This window comes from Amblyomma mixtum, chromosome 1 (genome assembly GCF_055824585.1).
Source record: "Amblyomma mixtum isolate Tamu chromosome 1, ASM5582458v1, whole genome shotgun sequence".
In the NCBI taxonomy this organism is placed as follows: domain Eukaryota; kingdom Metazoa; phylum Arthropoda; class Arachnida; order Ixodida; family Ixodidae; genus Amblyomma; species Amblyomma mixtum.
The window spans coordinates 569,846-591,616 of record NC_143012.1 but is presented as its reverse complement, the minus strand read 5'-3'; the positions used below and the strand labels follow the sequence as shown (position 1 = coordinate 591,616).

Sequence of the window (21,771 nt, the reverse complement as noted above, 5' to 3'; positions counted from 1 at the left end):
ATGTATCAGCCCCCCACGACTTTGGCGCTCTGCTACAAAAGCAGAAGATAAGGGCACTTCGCCCTGACAAGGGTATCTCGGCGTACCGAACCTTCCACCGGCTCTCGGACAAGATACGGCGCCTTCGTGCTGCGTCTGCATCGGCTGCTCCTGGACGCCAACGCGGAAAGTTCATCGTTGATCTGGCGTGCTCCCTTGCAAGACCGTCGTGCGGCGATGCGGGCACTTCGGGATGCTTGCTGTGTGCGTGTCCAAACTCTGACCCAATCCATCGCCATCTCTTTTCAAGCTACCGGCCCTCGGACTGCCAGCCAACGTGGAGAACCAGCTCTCATTCCCGGCCCGAAACCACCTCTGTGCCCACAGTGTCCTGCTTGCCTATCTAAAAAAGACTAGCCTATACGCTCTCCTCTAAGCCTGCGGCCTGCCTGGACCTGTTACTTTATGGACCTCCGCATTCAGACCTGGACTATGACTGCAGCAACGACATAGACACAAGGTAACACAGTACACCGTCTGCTAAAGATCTCTACTAACTCGCGCGCTCAAGTGGTTGAATTTTGCGGATGGGAAAACCGGCCTGTATTTCTTTCACGATCTTAGGAGCCCTTATTTTTGTTGTACTATCTGCAGAACTTCTGAACGTGACATGCAAGTACCAGAGGGATGCCTTCGCCTTCCGCCGGAGACGCCTGGATGCAGTTAAACCCACGACGAAACGACAACGGTAATGCTTCTGAGCCAGGCCACCGGCATCGAAGGTGAGTGCGAGGCAAGGCCTCGCGGCGAGAGCGATATAGGTCTGTGAAACCTCTTCTGGACTTCGCAAATTTAAGCTTCATTTGTGCTGTTTCAAGCACCATTACATAATAGTCAGAAAGTAACAGCAGAATGTAAAATAGAGGTTTCATGGACCGTCGCCATCGGATTTCTTCTCCGTGACGGAAGCGCGGTGAGCTTGGATTCGTGGTGCGTACAGCTCTAGGCTTAGCTCACTGTAGGCAGGTCAGCTGTAGGTATTGAGCCAGCGAGGAAAGTGCATACAGGGCCGGCTTTGCTTGCTGCCTCAAGGGGGTAACATAAGCGAGCCGCTGTCGTTTGCGTCACGGAAAGAAATCCGTTCCGAACGTCGTTGCGACCAAGCCACTACTATGTCATGCCATCAAACGCAAGGGTGCGGATGTGCTCTTAAGCGACATGTGGTTTGTGGAAGCACACGGCGCTCGGAAGTTCTCGCCAGCGACGACAAGCAACTCAGAAGAATGGACGTTGCCTACGGTCTGCGGCACATCGTGATTCCGCTGCAGCCAAGGTAGGTAGTTCGCTTTCTTTATGCTTTTTTTCAGCCCCATGGTGAACAGCTTCTCGGCTTGAGGCTTCAGTCGCGCCGAGTTGGCTGGCACGGTGAGTTTGCGCAAATGTGATACGCCTGCGAGTCGTCACCATTAATTTTTCGTTGCAGATTTGCTAATTCCCGCCTTCTCACATCTGATCAATCGGCACTGCTGCATTGAGCCCGATATGATATCTGGCCAGAAGTGACCAGTGAGCAGGAGACCACTCTGCCTGGAGGGTGAGTACCCACGCCAACTCGCTGGGAAATGCTGAGCCTTCGGGCGTCGACCGCGATCCAGGTGGCTGGATCAAAGTCCAGCGCAAGGCCTGGCGTCCAGCCTACCGTAGATTTCCAAGGCTGACCACGGTTCTTATCTTTCCTTTACGACAGACCCTCTCCCTCAAGGATTTCGTCAGAGAGGACTACAGCCCCTTCCTCTACAGCCAGCCCGGAGTCCTATAGGTGCGGATGAACTGCAAACGCAACATGAATACAGGAGACGTCTCTACCAAGGTACCCCAGGAGCAGCTTCTGGCCTACACCACCCTCCTCTCCACTCCGGTCCGCACCTTCGAGACATCCCTTCCTGAGGGCAGCACGGGCGGTATCTACGGGGCCGACCGCGAAGTGTGCGACAGCGACGTTGTGGCTACCATCGAGGCTCCAGTCGACATTAGTAGCCTAAGGCGCCGTGGCCATGCCATCACCGCTGACCATGTGTTCATTACAGGAATGCGCTTCGGGGTGCGCCCTCTCTTGTCCGGACCCTTCAGTGCTCCTAGTGCAGGGGCTACAAGCAAATGATTGCCACCTGCAGGAGGCCCCAGCGCTGCATGACTTGTATCAGTGAGCATTACCATGGAGTTGCTGAAAGTAGTAAGAGAACACGTCTACTTAGGCGAGTAGTGACCGCTCATCCGCATCATGACTGAAATAACTAGAAGAATAAGAATCAGTTGGAGCGCATATGGCAGGTTCTCTCAGATCAGGAATGGCAGTTTACCAAAGCCCCTCAAGAGAAAAGAATACAACAGCTACGTCTACCGGAGCTCACCTATAATGCAGAAACGAGGTGGCTAACAAAGATGGCTCAGCTTAATTTACCGCAGTCGTGGCCTAGAGGCTGGGTCGTCCGGCTCGGCTGCGGGAGGTGGTTGGTTCGAAACCCACCGCCGGACACCCACTGGTAAAAAAGGGTACAAGCCACCCCCGGCCCGGCGCCCGGCTTCTTCAGGGGTGTGCGCTTGGAAGAGGCTCCGCAAACCCCGCTGTGTCCTTTCGGGGGCAAAACCAGTTTCGAACACATCAGCCTGCAAAGGTGGTTCGTGATTCAGTTCAGACTTTACAGGTTCAACGGAGTTTGGAGAGTTCGATGAAGTTTAGACGAGTTCGCTCTAACGTGACCTCAGTGGCACTGCGCCAACTTGAGAAATTGAAAAGCTGCGCCTTACAGAAAAAAAAAAAAAGGCCACAAATTGGGCTTATGCCGCACGAGGCGGGCTTATGGTTGCTTGGCGGGGAACTTATCACTCATCCGTCAAGGCAACTGTTTGGTCTAAGACCCTTTTCCCAAGCATTTCACCCTAGAAGAGCCGAGCACCAGGCCAGGAGAAATCTTGTACCCATTAAAGAAACCGATGGGTACCCGGCGGCACTGGGGATCGAACCCAACACCTCCCGAATGCAAGGCGGATGCTCTACCACAAGGCCATGCTTCGGTGCATTAAGGACAACGCAGTGAGTTATTGAAAGAAAATTGATTGGTGTGACTTGAAGAGATCGGTAGGGGGCGGACGGCTGAGAGAACAAATGCAGGTTATCACATCCTAGTCGAAATGAAGAGGAAGAAATATGCTTGGGCAGGACATGAAGGCAACCGCCGGTCCTTAAGAGTAATGGAGTGGACACCAAGAGAAAGAGAGCGTAGCAAAAGGGGGTAGAAAGTTAGATGGGCGAATGAGTTGAAGAAGTTTGTGGGTATACGGTGGACGCAGCTGGCAAAAAACAAGGTTAATTGGGGAGACATGGGAAAAGCTTTTGGCCTGCAGTGAGATTAGTCAGGCTGATGATGACCACATCGCCATGGCGATTGCTCGGCTTCTGAACGCAGGTGCCTCCACTGTGGAAGGCGTCAGGGCTTCGGACTCCAGCCCTCTCAGGGGGAAGGAGCAGAGCCAGGTCACCACGATCGTTCGCAGGACGGCCAACCATTTCAGGTCAGAGGCTCGCAAGCTGTACGAGAGCTTTCTCGCTGCCAAGAGTTCTCTCGACCGCCATCATGGCAGTCCTCTTAAAGGAAACTATAAGGTCAGGCATTATGCTGTGGAATGTGAATTCCCTGCTCGCGCATGTTTCTGACCTAAATGACCTTGTATTGGTGGGTACCATGGAATACGATGTGCTCGCACCCCAGGGACCCTGATCTCAGCCGAAGCCTGCAGTCTGCCTGGGTAAACTAGGTACTCCGATCTCTCCTTCTGACCCCTCCATGGCTGCAGCGATGCCCCCCGCTTGGACGACGCTCACTCCAAGGTGAGGCCCTGTAGAGCCATCTACATAAGGAATAACATCCCTCACTTGGGCCACTTGGAGATTTGTGGTGCGGGAATGCGAATGGGCCGCATGGATACCTGTGTCCGCAGTCTACCTAGCTCCCAGTGTGTCTTGGGATCCAGCAGTGCCTTCTTGCCCTCCATGCTCGGATCGGCTAGAGTGTTCTTATCTGTTGTGATTTTAATTCTCTTCACAGGGAATGGGGCAACCGAACCTTGACCACGAGAGGCAGAAAATTCCTGGATGCCACCATCGCCGGAAGCTTCCGTGTCCTGCAGCCCATGGCCCTTATCTTCATCCGACCAGGACGCTCGTCTATCATTGACCTCCTGCTCGTGTTGGACGCTTGCCATTACTATTGGGAAAGAGCAGCTGATTCCCGAGGCTCAGACCACTGCTCCATCTTCGTAACCCCACTTCTAAAGGCAACAGAAGGAAAAGGTGCATAGTGTCTCTCAGTGGCCAGTGTTCAGGGATCTGGTGAAGGACATTCTCCATGCAGGCGACCATCCTCGGCACCTGCTCATTGGCAGCGCAGGCCCCTGGCCCTGAGGTTCGACTGCTGGGCCTCCGAGCTGCTGGGGACGCGCAGTGCGGAGGGTGTAGAGAACGTCACTGCCTGCAGATTGGATAGCCTACCGGCGGATCGACGCTGTCTGCCGCTGTCTGGCCAACCTAACTGCTCGGGGACGGCTGGGCTGGCTTCTGCCACTCCATCCGCTCTGCCCGGCAGTCGGCTACACCCTGCCGCCTCCTGCGGTCTCTGCTCCAGGTCGCCACCAACCGCTATCCTGTCTTCGGAGCGGCCGTCGCACAGGGAGTGTCTTGTCAGGCACTCGCAGATTAGGTGGCAGGCCACCTCTCCAAGGCAACCCACCTGCGCCCCAGCCTCTTGCTGAGATCCCAGACACTGCAGAGCTGCCCTCCTGCGCCTGCAGGCACTATGGAAGCACACACGTTGTGCAACGATCCAGTCACCACCCACGAGCTCCACAGGGCCCTCAATCGATCCATAGCGCCCTCGGGCCAACGGGTCACAGTGCAGATGCTGCAGAATCTGTATGCCCAAGAATAGACTCGTCACCTGGCCGTGTTCGACGAAAATCGTGTTGGACCACTGTCATCGTGGTACCCATCCTGATGCCCCGCAAGGCCTCCAGGGAGCTGTGTTCCTACAGATAGTCTCACGGACCTCTGTTGCCTGTAAAACATTGGATTCAGGGCCACTCGAAAGACTCATATGTACCGCAGCGGGTGCCAACTTCCTGCCGGAGAACCAGATAGGGTACGCCAGGCACTGATTCACCACACACTACATGTCGGTTGAAGATTCTTCCCTCGACAAGGCGAGGCATCGTGGAAACATCGACTGGTTAGTCCTCCTGGACGACCAGTCGCCATTCAAGAGCCTGCCCCACACCACCATCGAGCCAGCACAGGACGAACTGCGGCCGATGGGAAAGCTCTCACACTTCATAACCTCTTTTCCCTCTGATCGTTCCATGTAGTTACGGGAAGGCACCATCCTGAGCACTCCTCACCTCATCACCTCCGGGATACTTCAGGGCTCGATCCTGAGCATTTCCTGTTCAACCTGGTGAAGGCAGGACTGCCCGGTCCCATCCAGGAGTGCCGCCGCCACAATGTTCACTGCTCTGCGTACGTGGACGATGTGGCTTTCTGGTTCCGAGCACCGACGAGGCAGATCACCTCAGGCAGGGAGGCCCTCCAGCGTGCCTTCAACCGGGTGCAGCGGTTCCTGGCGACCAAGGGCCTCTCACTCTGAGCCAACAAGTTCGAGGGACTTTTTGTCGATCCGAGCGGAGCACGAGCCACGGCTGGAATATCTACCCTCAAGATCAATGAAAGTAACCTCCCTTGGAAACCCCAGGTGAAGTACCTCAGTCTCACCATCGACCACCGGGTCACCTGGTTTCCTGCTGACAAGGCCCTCCTGAGCCACATTGATGGAGTCGGCCGAGCAGCCCAGTGCCTCCTCGTCCGAGGCAGCGCCTGGATCCCACCTGGGCCATCCGACTGTTCGAGGGAACGGCCACATCAGCCATCGCTTGTGCCTTGCCTCTTGTCACCCTCTGCCCTACCCTCCTTACTCGCTTGGAACTGTCTCGCAGGAGATGCATTCGTCGACTTATGGGAGCCCCACAGCAGTTGCTGGTGCCGGCACCCTGGCAGAGGCGGTCGACTAACGACTGAATCTCCGGCCCCTCCAGAGAGACCTGATGCTCATGGACCGGCTCAATCACATTCTAGAATGCAGGCGCCCTCCGTGAGCGACTGCATTCCAACCCAACTCCATGAAGGGTAAGCTGCCTGGAGCCTATGTGGAAACGGTTTTACCTTCCCACAGGCGACCGGTCCTCCCTCTCAACCCGATCTCCCCTGTAGGTTACCCTGGGCCTTAACAAGGTGACGAAATGTCGGTCCCCTGCCGTCGCACTCCGCCTGGCCACCGTAGCCTTACTGGATGACTGAAAAGGTACGACCCTCATGTTCGCCGACGGCTCGGCTCTACGAGCCGCTTGGCAGGCGGCGGCTCTGGCGTTCCCACATTTGGAGCAGTCCCGCACCTATAGGCTCTCTTTTCTGTGCAGCTGCCGAAAAGCTGAACTTGCAGGTCTCCACGTAAGAGCTGATTTGATCGGGACCATCGACCCTACTGGCCTCGTTGTTGTCCTCTGTGGTAGCCGGACAGCCCTGCAGCTCCTGAGGAAGCTCCACATCTCCCAGACCTTGACCAGTGTCTGCGCGCGCCCAGAGTAACGCCCTTGAGGACGCCGGAGACCAGGTGGCTCACCACTGTGTGCCTGCCTATGCCGGCATCCAGGGCATTGAGGACGTCGATGTCCTTGCCAAGGCGGGCAACAGCAACGGGTTGCCAGTGACTATGTATCTAGCCCCCCACGACTTTGGCGCTCTGCTACAAAAGCAGAAGATAAGGGCACTTCGCCCTGACAAGGGTATCTCGGCGTACCGAACCTTCCACCGGCTCTCGGACAAGATACGGCGCCTTCGTGCTGCGTCTGCATCGGCTGCTCCTGGACGCCAACGCGGAAAGTTCATCGTTGATCTGGCGTGCTCCCTTGCAAGACCGTCGTGCGGCGATGCGGGCACTTCGGGACGCTTGCTGTGTGCGTGTCCAAACTCTGACCCAATCCATCGCCATCTCTTTTCAAGCTACCGGGCCCTCGGACTGCCAGCCAACGTGGAGAACCAGCTCTCATTCCCGGCCCGAAACCACCTCTGTGCCCACAGTGTCCTGCTTGCCTATCTAAAAAAGACTAGCCTATACGCTCTCCTCTAAGCCTGCGGCCTGCCTGGACCTGTTACTTTATGGACCTCCGCATTCAGACCTGGACTATGACTGCAGCAATGACATAGACACAAGGTAACACAGTACACCGTCTGCTAAAGATCTCTACTAACTCGCGCGCTCAAGTGGTTGAATTTTGCGGATGGGAAAACCGGCCTGTATTTCTTTCACGATCTTAGGAGCCCTTATTTTTGTTGTACTATCTGCAGAACTTCTGAACGTGACATGCAAGTACCAGAGGGATGCCCTCGCCGTCCGCCGGAGACGCCTGGATGCAGTTAAACCCACGGCGAAACGACAACGGTAATGCTTCTGAGCAAGGCCACCGGCATCGAAGGTGAGTGCGAGGCAAGGCCTCGCGGCGAGAGCGATATAGGTCTGTGAAACCTCTTCTGGACTTCGCAAATTTAAGCTTCATTTGTGCTGTTTCAAGCACCATTACATAATAGTCAGAAAGTAACAGCAGAATGTAAAATAGAGGTTTCATGGACCGTCGCCATCGGATTTCTTCTCCGTGACGGAAGCGCGGTGAGCTTGGATTCGTGGTGCGTACAGCTCTAGGCTTAGCTCACTGTAGGCAGGTCAGCTGTAGGTATTGAGCCAGCGAGGAAAGTGCATACAGGGCCGGCTTTGCTTGCTGCCTCAAGGGGGTAACATAAGCGAGCCGCTGTCGTTTGCGTCACGGAAAGAAATCCGTTCCGAACGTCGTTGCGACCAAGCCACTACTATGTCATGCCATCAAACGCAAGGGTGCGGATGTGCTCTCAAGCGACATGTGGTTTGTGGAAGCACACGGCGCTCGGAAGTTCTCGCCAGCGACGACCAGCAACTCAGAAGAATGGACGTTGCCTACGGTCTGCGGCACATCGTGATTCCGCTGCAGCCAAGGTAGGTAGTTCGCTTTCTTTATGCTTTTTTTCAGCCCCATGGTGAACAGCTTCTCGGCTTGAGGCTTCAGTCGCGCTGAGTTGGCTGGCACGGTGAGTTTGCGCAAATGTGATACGCCTGCGAGTCGTCACCATTAATTTTTCGTTGCAGATTTGCTAATTCCCGCCTTCTCACATCTGATCAATCGGCACTGCTGCATTGAGCCCGATATGATATCTGGCCAGAAGTGACCAGTGAGCAGGAGACCACTCTGCCTGGAGGGTGAGTACCCACGCCAACTCGCTGGGAAATGCTGAGCCTTCGGGCGTCGACCGCGATCCAGGTGGCTGGATCAAAGTCCAGCGCAAGGCCTGGCGTCCAGCCTACCGTAGATTTCCAAGGCTGACCACGGTTCTTATCTTTCCTTTACGACAGACCCTCTCCCTCAAGGATGTGGTCAAAGAGGACTACAGCCCCTTCCTCTACAGCCAGCCCGGAGTCCTATAGGTGCGGATGAACTGCAAACGCAACATGAATACAGGAGACGTCTCTACCAAGGTATCCCAGGAGCAGCTTCTGGCCTCCACCACCCTCCTCTCCACTCCGGTCCGCACCTTCGAGACCTCCCTTCCTGACGGCAGCATGGGTGGTATCTACGGGGCCGACCGCAAAGTGTGCGACAGCGACGTTGCGGCTACGATCGAGGCTCCAGTCGACACTAGCAGCCTAAGGCGCCGTGGCCATGCCATCACCGCTGACCATGTGTTCATTACAGGAATGCGCTTCGGGGTGCGCCCTCTCTTGTCCGGACCCTTCAGTGCTCCTAGTGCAGGGGCTACAAGCAAATGATTGCCACCTGCAGGAGGCCCCAGCGCTGCACGACTTGTATCAGTGCGCATTACCATGGAGTTGCTGAAAGGAGTAAGAGAACACGTCTACTTAGGCGAGTAGTGACCGCTGATCCGGATCATGACAGAAATAACTAGAAGAATAAGAATGAGTTACAGCGCATATGGCAGGTTCTCTCAGATCAGGAATGGCAGTTTACCAAAGCCCCTCAAGAGAAAAGAATACAATAGCTACGTCTACCGGAGCTCACCTATGATGCAGAAACGAGGTGGCTAACAAAGACGGCTCAGCTTAATTTACCGCAGTCGTGGCCTAGAGGCTGGGTCGTCCGGCTCGGCTGCGGGAGGTGGTTGGTTCGAAACCCACCGCCGGACACCCACTGGTAAAAAAGGGTACAAGCCACCCCCGGCCCGGCGCCCGGCTTCTTCAGGGGTGTGCGCTTGGAAGAGGCTCCGCAAACCCCGCTGTGTCCTTTCGGGGGCAAAACCAGTTTCGAACACATCAGCCTGCAAAGGTGGTTCGTGATTCAGTTCAGACTTTACAGGTTCAACGGAGTTTGGAGAGTTCGATGAAGTTTAGACGAGTTCGCTCTAACGTGAGCTCAGTGGCACTGCGCCAACTTGAGAAATTGAAAAGCTGCGCCTTACAGAAAAAAAAAAAAGGCCACAAATTGGGCTTATGCCGCACGAGGCGGGCTTATGGTTGCTTGGCGGGGAACTTATCACTCATCCGTCAAGGCAACTGTTTGGTCTAAGACCCTTTTCCCAAGCATTTCACCCTAGAAGAGCCGAGCACCAGGCCAGGAGAAATCTTGTACCCATTAAAGAAACCGATGGGTACCCGGCGGCACTGGGGATCGAACCCAACACCTCCCGAATGCGAGGCGGATGCTCTACCACAAGGCCATGCTTCGGTGCATTAAGGACAACGCAGTGAGTTATTGAAAGAAAATTGATTGGTGTGACTTGAAGAGATCGGTAGGGGGCGGACGGCTGAGAGAACAAATGCAGGTTATCACATCCTAGTCGAAATGAAGAGGAAGAAATATGCTTGGGCAGGACATGAAGGCAACCGCCGGTCCTTAAGAGTAATGGAGTGGACACCAAGAGAAAGAGAGCGTAGCAAGGGGGGGTAGAAAGTTAGATGGGCGAATGAGTTGAAGAAGTTTGTGGGTATACGGTGGACGCAGCTGGCAAAAAACAAGGTCAATTGGGGAGACATGGGAAAAGCTTTTGGCCTGCAGTGAGATTAGTCAGGCTGATGATGACCACATCGCCATGGCGATTGCTCGGCTTCTGAACGCAGGTGCCTCCACTGTGGAAGGCGTCAGGGCTTCGGACTCCAGCCCTCTCAGGGGGAAGGAGCAGAGCCAGGTCACCACGATCGTTCGCAGGACGGCCAACCATTTCAGGTCAGAGGCTCGCAAGCTGTACGAGAGCTTTCTCGCTGCCAAGAGTTCTCTCGACCGCCATCATGGCAGTCCTCTTAAAGGAAACTATAAGGTCAGGCATTATGCTGTGGAATGTGAATTCCCTGCTCGCGCATGTTTCTGACCTAAATGACCTTGTATTGGTGGGTACCATGGAATACGATGTGCTCGCACCCCAGGGACCCTGATCTCAGCCGAAGCCTGCAGTCTGCCTGGGTAAACTAGGTACTCCGATCTCTCCTTCTGACCCCTCCATGGCTGCAGCGATGCCCCCCGCTTGGACGACGCTCACTCCAAGGTGAGGCCCTGTAGAGCCATCTACATAAGGAATAACATCCCTCACTTGGGCCACTTGGAGATTTGTGGTGCGGGAATGCGAATGGGCCGCATGGATACCTGTGTCCGCAGTCTACCTAGCTCCCAGTGTGTCTTGGGATCCAGCAGTGCCTTCTTGCCCTCCATGCTCGGATCGGCTAGAGTGTTCTTATCTGTTGTGATTTTAATTCTCTTCACAGGGAATGGGGCAACCGAACCTTGACCACGAGAGGCAGAAAATTCCTGGATGCCACCATCGCCGGAAGCTTCCGTGTCCTGCAGCCCATGGCCCTTATCTTCATCCGACCAGGACGCTCGTCTATCATTGATCTCCTGCTCGTGTTGGACGCTTGCCGTTACTATTAGGAAAGAGCAGCTGATTCCCGAGGCTCAGACCACTGCTCCATCTTCGTAACCCCACTTCTAAAGGCAACAGAAGGAAAAGGTGCATAGTGTCTCTCAGTGGCCAGTGTTCAGGGATCTCGTGAAGGACATTCTCCATGCAGGCGACCATCCTCGGCACCTGCTCATTGGCAGCGCAGGCCCCTGGCCCTGAGGTTCGACTGCTGGGCCTCCGAGCTGCTGGGGACGCGCAGTGCGGAGGGTGTAGAGAACGTCACTGCCTGCAGATTGGATAGCCTACCGGCGGATCGACGCTGTCTGCCGCTGTCTGGCCAACCTAACTGCTCGGGGACGGCTGGGCTGGCTTCTGCCACTCCATCCGCTCTGCCCGGCAGTCGGCTACACCCTGCCGCCTCCTGCGGTCTCTGCTCCAGGTCGCCACCAACCGCTATCCTGTCTTCGGAGCGGCCGTCGCACAGGGAGTGTCTTGTCAGGCACTCGCAGATTAGGTGGCAGGCCACCTCTCCAAGGCAACCCACCTGCGCCCCAGCCTCTGGCTGAGATCCCAGACACCGCAGAGCTGCCCTCCTGCGCCTGCAGGCACTATGGAAGCACACACGTTGTGCAACGATCCAGTCACCACCCACGAGCTCCACAGGGCCCTCAATCGATCCATAGCGCCCTCGGGCCAACGGGTCACAGTGCAGATGCTGCAGAATCTGTATGCCCAAGAATAGACTCGTCACCTGGCCGTGTTCGACGAAAATCGTGTTGGACCACTGTCATCGTGGTACCCATCCTGATGCCCCGCAAGGCCTCCAGGGAGCTGTGTTCCTACAGATAGTCTCACGGACCTCTGTTGCCTGTAAAACATTGGATTCAGGGGCACTCGAAAGACTCATATGTACCGCAGCGGGTGCCAACTTCCTGCCGGAGAACCAGATAGGGTACGCCAGGCACTGATTCACCACACACTACATGTCGGTTGAAGATTCTTCCCTCGACAAGGCGAGGCATCGTGGAAACATCGACTGGTTAGTCCTCCTGGACGACCAGTCGCCATTCAAGAGCCTGCCCCACACCACCATCGAGCCAGCACAGGACGAACTGCGGCCGATGGGAAAGCTCTCACACTTCATAACCTCTTTTCCCTCTGATCGTTCCATACTCAGTTACTGATAACTGATCGTCAGTTACTGATAACGCCTACAAGAAGATGAGTACGGTAACACGTGAAACATGGAAGTGTCCTTCATGCAAGGATGATTCGGTGGCGCAACCTGACGTAGCATCCAACCCCGATGGTGGTTCGTTCTCGCAGCAACTGTCTGCTCTGAATGTGAAGCTGGATACTTTGACTACCACTGTATCAGCACTGATGGGGAAAATGGAAGAACTGTTGTTGGTCAAGGAAGCTAGTGAAAAGGTTGCTTCAGCAGTCGAGGACATACAGTCAGCTATTGACTTCCTTTCGTCACGGTATGACTCTGTGCTTGCTGGAGTGACCACTAATCAGGCTGAGCTTGCAGATCTTCGGTCACAAGTTCAATCACTGTCTTCAACAGTAGTTTCCCAGAAAGGGCTTCGGACTCCAGCCCTCTCAGGGGGAAGGAGGAGAGCCAGGTTACCACGGTCGTTCGCAAGACGGCCAACCATTTCAGGTCAGAGGCTCGCAAGCTGTACGAGGGCGCTCTCGCTGCCGAGAGCTCTATCGACCGCCATCATGGCAGTCCTCTTAGAGGAAACTGCAAGGTCAGGCATTATGCTGTGGAATGTGAATTCCCTGCTCGCGCACGTTTCTGACCTAAATGACCTTGTGTCGGTGGGTACCATGGAATACGATGTGCTCGCCCCCCAGGGACCCGGATCTCAGCCGAAGCCTCCAGTCTGCCTGGGTAAACTAGGTACTCCGATCTCTCCTTCTGACTCCTCCACGGCTGCAGTGACGCCCCCCGCTTGGACAACGCTCACTCTCAGGTGAGGCCCTGTAGAGCCATCTACATAAGGAATAACATCCCTCACTTGGGCCACTTGGAGATTTGTGGTGCGGGAATGCGAATGGGCCGCATGGATACCTGTGTCCTCAGTCTACCTAGCTCCCAGTGTGTCTTGGGATTGAACAATGCCTTCTTGCCCTCCATGCTCGGCTCGGCTAGATTGTTCTTATCTGTGGTGATTTTAATTCCCATAACAGGGAATGGGGCAACCGAACCTTGACCACGAGAGGCAGAAAATTCCTGGATACCACCATCGCCGCAAGCTTCCGTGTCCTGCAGCCCATGGCCCTTATCTTCATCCGACCAGGACGCTCGTCTATCATTGACCTCCCGCTTGTCGGACGCTTGCCATTACTATTGGGAAAGAGCAGCTGATTCCCGGGGCTCGGACCACTGCTCCATCTTCGTGAACCCTACCTCTAAAGGCAATGGAAGGAAAAGGTGCACAGTGTCTCTCAGTGGCCAGTGTTCAGGGATCTGGTAAAGGACATTCTCCATGCAGGCGACCATCCTCGGCACCTGCTCACTGGCAGCGCAGGCCCCTGGCCCTGAGGTTCGACTGCTGGGCCTCCGAGCTGCTGGTGACGCGCAGAGCGGAGAGTGTAGCGAACGTCTCTGCCTGCAGATTGGATAGCCTACCGGCGGATCGACGCCGTCTGCCGCTGTCCGGCCAACCTAACTGCTCAGGGAGGGCTGGGCTGGCGCCTGCCACTCCATGGAGCAGTGGAGCATGTGTTCTCTGCAGGAGCGCATTTCGGTGCTAGGACGCTTCACCTATGAAGCGCCAGCATTGCCATGCTGGTGCAGTTGCTTCACGGGTAAGAAACAAACCCTGCTGCCTGGTTGCTTTTGGCAGGGAATACATGCAACAGGCAGCGATGGCGTAGAGGAGGCAGCGATGGCGTAGAGGTAGAGCATCCGCCTCGCGTGCAAGCGGACCGGGGTTCGAATCCCGGTGCCACGCAATTCTCCACCGGATAAAAAAAAAAAAAACTCCGCGTGTCGATGGAATTGCATAACCAGGCTTGGAGTGCGGCCTGATTTCGGTGACCAGAGCCGACAACGCACTTCCTCATCAGAACAGGATTTGGCCACCCTGGTGTAGTACTTGGCCACAACCTTCTATGAACAAACCAATTAACCCTCGGCCCTCAGTCCCCAGCGGCTGCGGAGCAACTGACCAAGGCAACGGTCAGATCTGTGACGCAGCGGAGGGTGCTAAGAATCTCTGGCTCCGGACAGGCCGCCATTGGAAACTGAACCTGGCAACGTTTAACGCAAGAACCTTATCAAGTGAGGCTAGCTTAGCAGTGCTGCTGGAGGAATTAGCCAGTATTAAATGGGATGTCATAGGGCTTAGTGAGGTTAGGAGGACAGATGAGGCGTATACAGTACTAAAGGGCGGGCATGTACTGTGCTATCGTGGATTAGCAGATAGGCGAGAACTAGGGGTGGGATTTCTCATAAATCAGGATATAGCTGGCAACATCGAGGAGTTTTACAGTATTAACGAGAGAGTGGCAGCTATCGTAATTAGGCTTAATAAGAGGTACAAGCTGAAGGTGGTGCAGGCCTACGCGCCTACATCAAGCCATGATGACCAGATAGTTGAAAGCTTCTATGAGGATGTGGAATCGGCAATGACCAAAGTAAAATCACAGTACACTGTACTGATGGGCGACTTTAATGCAAAGGTAGGTAAAAAGCAGGCTGGAGACAAGGCGGTAGGTGACTATGGCATAGGTTCTAGGAACAGTAGGGGAGAGTTATTAGTAGAGTTCGCAGATAGAAATAATTTACGGATTATGAATACCTTCTTCCGCAAACGAGCAAACAGGAAGTGGACGTGGAAGAGCCCCAATGGTGAGACTAAAAATGAAATAGACTTCATACTGTGTGCACACCCTGGCATCGTAGAGGATGTGGATGTCCTCGGGAAGGTCCGTTACAGCGACCACAGAATGGTAAGGTCTCGTATTAGCTTAGATTTGAAGAGGGAACGGAGGAAACTGGTGAATCGAAAGGCTATTAACGAGTTAGCATTAAGAGGGAAGGTATAGGAATTCAGAATGTCGCTGCAAAACAGATTTTCCGCTTTAACTGAAGAAGACGACCGTAGTGTTGAAACAATGAATGATAATCTTACAGCTATTGTTACAGAGTGCGCCGCAGAAGTAGGTGGTAGGATGGTTCGACAGGATACCAACAAGCTATCTCAGGAGACTAAAGATCTGATTAAGAAACGTCAAAGCATGAGGACGTCTAACTCCACAGACAGGATAGAATTAGCAGAGCTATCTAAGTTAATAAATAAGCGCAAGGTAGCCGACATAAGAAAGTTTAACATGGAGAAAATCGAGCATGCTCTAAGGAATGGAGGTAGCCTAAAATCAGTGAGGAGAAAACTGGGCATAGGTAAAAACCAGATGTATGCGCTAAAAGACAAACAGGGCAATGTCATCAGCAATATGGATAAGATAGTTGAATTAGCCGAAGAGTTCTACACAAATCTATACAGTAGCGAATGTAATCATTAGAGGCCGGATTTTTAGGCACTAAAAAGCACGTTTTAGGCGCCATAAATAGGCGGCTAAAATTCCATTTTAGGCACCTAACGGAGAAAAATAGGCACTATAAATTTTATCAAAAGTGCACACAGTTCCGAAGTTCAGCGTGCAATATCTGTCGTAAAATAAAAGAAAAACACAGCAAGAATGATTTGGGACCTTAAGTAAGGTGCGAACATTAGAAGCCGTTTTTTTTAAGGCTATCACGCAACTTTTCGTACAATACACATGCTTCAGCAGAGCAAAAGGGACGGTTACCAACCCTTTTGAAACACTTTGGTATACCTCGAAACAAACAATTCGCTTGTCGTGCACAAAAGTAGAAACAATGAACACCTTAAAAGGAGGCCATGTATTTAGAATTTGATAGAAACATTGTCAATTCAAAGCATCTGACAAATGAGTTCAGTCTTCGCTCACACAGGAATTGTACTTATTTATTGCAGGCATACACGATGCTTCAACATCTTGTCATTTGTGGTGCCATCTGGTCAACTACCACTTTAACAGCCAAAGTCATCAACAAGCTGCCAATATAAAATGGCAGAAAATAAGAAAAAGGTTGCTTCGATATTTTCGGCTGACGTGGTTGGTATTGTGTACGCATACGGCGTAGGTGCAGTGTTCACCACAGCCAACTGACGAGTCATCTAATGTTGCCACGCGTGTGTTCTACTCAAAACCGAAATGGATTCGAAAGCAAACAGAATCTGAATGCAAAACCACAGCGTATTTCAGGCCCCTTTTCTGTAAAATAGGGCATATTTAGGCACCGACGTCGGAAATAGGCATTTATAGGCACTGACACCAAAATAGGCATTTATAGGCACTATAAAAAGAGTATTAAACATATTGTCAACACCTAATTCGTGCTCATATGTAAAAATGGTGCGCCTACGAAGCGTTGAAAAAAATAGGCATTTGCCTAAAATCCGGTCTCTAGTAATCATCAAGTTACTGAGGGAGGCAGTCGAGCACAGCAATGGGACATCCCGCCAGTAACGAAGGAGGAAGTAAAGAAAGCCTTAGGAGCAATGCAAAGAGGGAAAGCAGCTGGTGGGGATCAGGTAACAGCAGATTTACTGAAGGACGGAGGAGAGATTGTGCTACAAAAACTAGCCACCCTGTATACGCAATGCCTTGTGACCTCGAGAGTACGAGAAGCTTGGAAGAACGCTAACATTATCTTAATTCATAAGAAAGGAGACGTCAAGGACTTGAAGAATTACAGACCGATCAGCTTATTGTCCGTTGCCTACAAGGTATTTACTAAGGTAATCGCTAATAGAATCAGGACAACCTTGGACTTTAGTCAACCAAATGATCAGGCAGGCTTTCGTAAAGGATACTCGACAATAGACCACATTCACACTATCAATCAGGTGATAGAGAAATGCGCAGAATATAACCAACCTCTATATATAGCCCTCATTGATTACGAGAAAGCATTCGACTCAGTGGAAACCTCAGCTGTCATGCAGGCATTGCGGAATCAGGGTGTGGAAGAGTGCTATGTGAAAATATTGGAAGATATTTATAACGATTGCACAGCTACTATAGTTCTCCATAAAGTCAGCAATAAAATTCCAATATGGAAAGGTGTCAGGCAGGGAGACACGATCTCGCCAATGCTCTTCACTGCCTGCTTACAGGAGGTATTCCGGGGACTGGAATGGGAAGAGTTGGGGATAAGAGTTAATGGAGAATACCTGAGTAATTTGCGATTCGCTGATGACATTGCCTTGCTAAGCCACTCAGGACAAGAACTGCAAAGCATGATCAATCAGCTAGACAGGCAGAGTAGAACGGTGGGGCTAAGAATTAACATGCAGAAAACCAAAGTGATGTTCAATAGCCTTGCAAAGGAACAGCAGTTCGCAATTGGTAGCGAGGTGCTAGAAGTAGTAAGAGAATATGTCTACTTAGGGCAGGTAGTGACCGCAGATCCGGATCATGAGAGGGAAATAACTAGAAGAATAAGAATGGGGTGGAGCGCGTATGGCAGGTTCTCTCAGGCCATGAATGGTAGCTTACCAATATCCATGAAGAGAAAAGTATATAACAGCTGTATCCTACCGGTACTCACCTATGGGGCAGAAACGTGGAGGCTAACAAAGAGGGTTCAGCTTAAGTTAAGAACAACGCAGCGAGCTATGGAAAGGAAAATGATAGGTGTAACATTAAGAGATCGGAAGAGGGCGGAGTGGGTGAGGGAACAAACGCGGGTTAATGACATCCTAGTTGAAATCAAGAGGAAGAAGTGGGCTTGGGCAGGGCATGTAATGCGAAGGCAAGATAACCGCTGGTCCTTAAGGGTAACGGAGTGGATTCTAAGAGAAAGCAAACGTAGCAGGGGACGGCAGAAAGTTAGATGGGCGGATGAGATTAAGAAGTTTGCGGGGATACAGTGGCGGCAACTAGCAAAGGACAGGGTTAATTGGAGAGACATGGGAGAGGCCTTTGCCCTGCAGTGGGTGTAGTCAGGCTGATGATGATGATGATGATGATGACATGCAACTGCCCCAGAAATCGAGAGATCTGCGGGCATGTTTCCTCATACATGCTGCAATAAATGTCGACTGAACACTGCAAGAAGATATGACCAATTGCATGCTGTGTTACTTTGGACAAAGCACCACACATATAAAAGTTCTCACTCGGAACCACAGTTGTCAAATCAGTACAAGGGGCTGAATGTAGCTTGTTTCATATAACACAATGTATTCTTATGAATACATGACAGATCTGTTCAGGTCTATATCTGCTGCTTTAATTCTGAACTCACGAAATAGTAGTGGCAGATAACTATATTTACCCAAAATTATTTCCTAAAATCATACGTTTGCGAAGCAAGTGCCCAGAATAATTTTTCAAACAGCAACATAGCAGGAAATGCAGAGACGTTACAATATTACATATTCCGAGGTAAATTAGAAAACATTGCAGGTACGCTTTCAAAGGTCCCAAATTTTTTAACTGAAAAACCTTTAAACCTGCGATAACAGTGAGAGTATGCATTTGGCCATACCAGTCATAGATCTTAGCTGGACACAATCGAGATGATGGACGAAAACTGCACGCCAAGCAAAAGGTCCCCCTGTTTCTGCACATGCAAATAAAAAGAGGACACAGAGAATAAGAGAAATCCTACAATTATAGCTAGTCTGTACAGTAAAAATTTAACAACCCCACACCCACAACGGGCAAAAAACATGCGAGGGCTCCAATCTAACAATAAACTAAGTAGTGACGCTGGCACCTACAGGTTTACACGCGCATTTAGCACATTGACAAAATGAATAGGCGCCGAATAAAAATAGTGTAGTGAATTTACTGGCACAGCAAGTGCTGCATTAGCTGCTGGTACAGAATGACACTCATCCAAGCAACTGCCTAATCCATTTATTGTATTGAGAGGCCTGCACAGTAGCGACTGGCTCTCCTGAACAATACATGCTGGCTCAGTTTTATCTTTCTTGCGTCTGAGTACCGCCTCAGCATTCTTGAGACTGCTTGAAGACACGCACAGTCTACTGTTTACGCACACACCATAACAGTTTTTGGTCAGTTTTCCACAACTTCCCCACATGCAAATGAAGAAGCTGTTGGGGCTGGCTACCATGTCAGTCGTTTTCTTCCTAACACAAATTTAAATAAACCACTACGTACCCGAAATGCTAAATAAAGGTGTTTAAACAAATTCAAGGACATCTACTACTGCGGTTACTTGAGCTCTAAGAGGACTCTGGATTTTTTCACAACATATCCATTACATGCAAGTTCCTTGGCCGTGGCAGGCCTGGAAATTAAGCAGTGACGGCAACAAGGGGGGCAGAGGGCCGAGAGCCGCCACCCTAAAATTTGCATGCAGCAGTTTGTTCGTTTTATTTAGTTAATGTTTATAAGGAGCAATAGGGCATCTCACGCCTGCCAGAGGTTCGACTTCCCATACGAACACCTCGGCGCCGTCCCTGTAAACGTTGCAAACAAGCACAATGAGAGTATGTGTGCTCTGTGCCCGCACTTTACAGCCATCTCACACTGCCATTTCAGTTCGAGGTAAGCTACTTTTATTCGGCACAGGAGTAACTCACTACTGTAACGCTTAGTTGCCAATCGTTTCAGTGTTGACGACAGCTGCTGCTGGCTCCGGTGCTTCGGGCCGCTTGCGGACCTTCGATGGCTCCTAGCCTCCTACTGCTCTTACCTCATACGTTCGGCCTGAAGCTTCCATCATCCATTTCGATTACTTTGATGTTAACAGCAGGTGGCCAGCGCGTGCAGCGCACGATAAACGGGTCACATATCACTTTTGAGATTGCTGCAAGCGAAGCGCTCACCGCAGCCTCTGCGACACCATCTCACTGCGCTAACAGCAACCTCAAAAGCTTCATATGACTAGCAGCTTTTTTTTATATATCCATAGATGACGTGACAGGCGGTAAAGAATTAATTTGGCTCAAGCATTTTCTACATCAGTTCAAGAGATGCGGCACTCTTGCACTCGATTGATGATGATGGTCATGTACCAAGTAACTTGATTTAGGCCCCCGGTCACCAGGGACTCAGGGAAAGGAACAGACCGATCAGGCCACCCGCGCACTCTCTCCCCAGACCATCTTCCGGTCCTTGGAAGCCTACTCCTAATCAGACAATCTGGCCCTTACATTCAAACACATCACCGATTACTACAAGGAGGAGCACCGGCGCTACCCGGCCCCTTGTAAGGGACTGGATCGTGCTGACGAGCGCCTCCTCATCAAAATTGTCACCAACACTGTACTGTGCCCGGCGGTGCTTAAAAATTCCGACAGAAGATACCTTAATGGCGCGTGTCAGTTTTGTGGGGAAGTGGCTGCTGACACCTTCCACACGGTTTGGGTGTGCCAATCAAACCCACCTTCCCCCCCCCCCCAGCCCCGCCAGAGAGGATGGGAGGCGGCCCTGCTCGGCTGTCAAGACTTCAAGACACATGTTGACAACCCTTTGGAACGGGCGCTCGGGCAAAGTACACGGAGGTATGAGCACTCATGCCAACTTTGCGGAGGGGTCGAGGAGATCATCAAGCACATAGTGCTGGAATGTGCAGACCTTCAACCCTCGGTTTCGGATACACAGGCCGATACGTACCGTACCAAACTTCCTAGTACACTTCGCCCATACCTGACTAACCTGACGCGATCAACGGACCCGGCAGCCTTGGTGCATAGCGATGGTGATCGGTTTCCGCCGACTCGACGAGCCACCGCAATGAAAGCTGGTTGAAAGAACCAAGCGACGACTTGAGCACTGACAACGCACACCAAACAAATACCTTCCTATATGTAATATATATATATATAAGACTACAAAATTAAAAAATTATCTCGGAAGAAACACTGCAAGTGTCGTCTGCTAGGGGCGATTCGTAGCAGACGCCTCAACCTCTATCATGACCGCGAAGAGGTCATTGCTCTCAGTTAAAGCTAGCAGACGAAACTGCGCGTTTATATTACTGAAAGAAAACACGTATTGTAAGTAAATAAACTACTCAAAAGCATAATTTTGCTTTTTTAAGCTGTGTTCACTGAATTCAAAGGGTTTTTCCACTCCATAACAGCAGACGTAGGTAATAGTACCGCTGCAGTTCAGTCTGTCCGCTCAGTGCCGGCTGTCTGTTGAGTCCCAGCTCCTGCTTTGCTTGCATAGCTCGTCAAGATGCTGTACTGCTGCGTGCCGCAACGTAAGTCAACTCACCAAAGAAAAGAACCCGATGTATCTTTTCATGAAATACCGTCAGTTTACGTGAGCAATGGCTAAGCAGTTTCGAATGAGGACTGTTGCACTGTCGTGATTTGCATATTTACTCCAACATCTGTAGCTCGCATTTTTGACTTTCAGATTTTAAATACGACAGCAAGGAACGACTGCTGAAACCAAGCGCCTTAACTGCTGTAGGTATTCAGCGACCAGGAATGAATCCCAGCAGAATGGCCCGGGAATGGAAATGAGGCCAGAAAGTGCAAAACTGAGTCGCAGTCCGCTGGCACCCCGAACTACACAGCTGCGCAACGACAGCCAATCAGTGAGTATGATGAGACCGGGATACAGATATCTCTGTACAGACGCTATATGGAAGATGCAGTGTGTGTCTCAGGTGAAAATTGATAAATTTCAGAAGCGCGCTGTTGATAACGTCTGCATGC

General features: G+C 51.9%; 4 protein-coding genes across 23 annotated transcripts in view; 2 read left to right on the top strand and 2 right to left on the bottom strand.

Annotated features, from left to right (window-relative positions):
• Positions 1 to 20,784, bottom strand: part of LOC149365186 (uncharacterized) — a 60,205-nt gene extending 39,421 nt beyond the window's left edge. For all 15 annotated transcript variants that reach the window (XM_089587903.1, XM_089587920.1, XM_089587880.1 and 12 more), the window contains exons 1-3: positions 20,759 to 20,784; positions 19,512 to 19,557; positions 18,615 to 18,689 (exon numbers count right to left, since the gene is read on the bottom strand). In XM_089587903.1, the coding sequence (XP_089444029.1) occupies positions 18,615 to 18,689; positions 19,512 to 19,536 (100 nt within the window). In that variant the 5' untranslated portion in view covers positions 19,537 to 19,557; positions 20,759 to 20,784. The remainder of the gene's footprint in view (positions 1 to 18,614; positions 18,690 to 19,511; positions 19,558 to 20,758) is intronic.
• On the top strand, positions 667 to 10,987 carry LOC149365187 (uncharacterized). 3 transcript variants are annotated; one of them, XR_016292746.1, is made up of 11 exons: positions 667 to 1,573; positions 1,727 to 2,182; positions 3,447 to 3,552; positions 3,750 to 3,868; positions 4,086 to 4,330; positions 4,392 to 6,211; positions 6,296 to 6,386; positions 6,502 to 7,295; positions 7,430 to 10,347; positions 10,545 to 10,663; positions 10,881 to 10,987. XR_016292746.1 is itself a non-coding variant. In XM_089588106.1 (6 exons), exons 4-6 carry the CDS (start codon positions 3,825 to 3,827, stop codon positions 4,439 to 4,441), a joined length of 339 nt encoding a protein of 112 aa, XP_089444232.1. In that variant the 5' UTR covers positions 667 to 1,573; positions 1,727 to 2,182; positions 3,447 to 3,552; positions 3,750 to 3,824; the 3' UTR covers positions 4,442 to 6,500. The 3 variants fall into 3 exon arrangements, 1 of the variants encoding a protein (XP_089444232.1); XR_016292750.1 differs by lacking the exons at positions 667 to 1,573; positions 1,727 to 2,182 and having other exon boundaries at positions 3,392 to 3,552; positions 7,430 to 9,868; positions 10,242 to 10,347; XM_089588106.1 differs by lacking the exons at positions 6,502 to 7,295; positions 7,430 to 10,347; positions 10,545 to 10,663; positions 10,881 to 10,987 and having other exon boundaries at positions 4,392 to 6,500.
• LOC149365179 (uncharacterized) overlaps positions 8,110 to 21,771 on the bottom strand; it is a 75,139-nt gene continuing 61,477 nt past the window's right edge. For both annotated transcript variants that reach the window (XM_089587992.1, XM_089588043.1), the window contains exon 9: positions 8,110 to 20,843. The gene's annotated coding sequence lies outside the window, so the exon portion shown is untranslated. The remainder of the gene's footprint in view (positions 20,844 to 21,771) is intronic.
• On the top strand, positions 11,083 to 21,613 carry LOC149365185 (uncharacterized). 3 transcript variants are annotated; one of them, XM_089587833.1, is made up of 5 exons: positions 11,083 to 12,999; positions 13,217 to 13,460; positions 13,522 to 13,837; positions 20,504 to 20,604; positions 21,467 to 21,613. In XM_089587833.1, the coding sequence occupies exons 3-5, from the start codon at positions 13,815 to 13,817 to the stop codon at positions 21,574 to 21,576; spliced, it is 234 nt and encodes a 77-aa protein (XP_089443959.1). In that variant the 5' UTR covers positions 11,083 to 12,999; positions 13,217 to 13,460; positions 13,522 to 13,814; the 3' UTR covers positions 21,577 to 21,613. The 3 variants fall into 3 exon arrangements, 1 of the variants encoding a protein (XP_089443959.1); XR_016292707.1 differs by having other exon boundaries at positions 11,085 to 12,999; XR_016292706.1 differs by lacking the exon at positions 20,504 to 20,604 and having other exon boundaries at positions 11,085 to 12,999.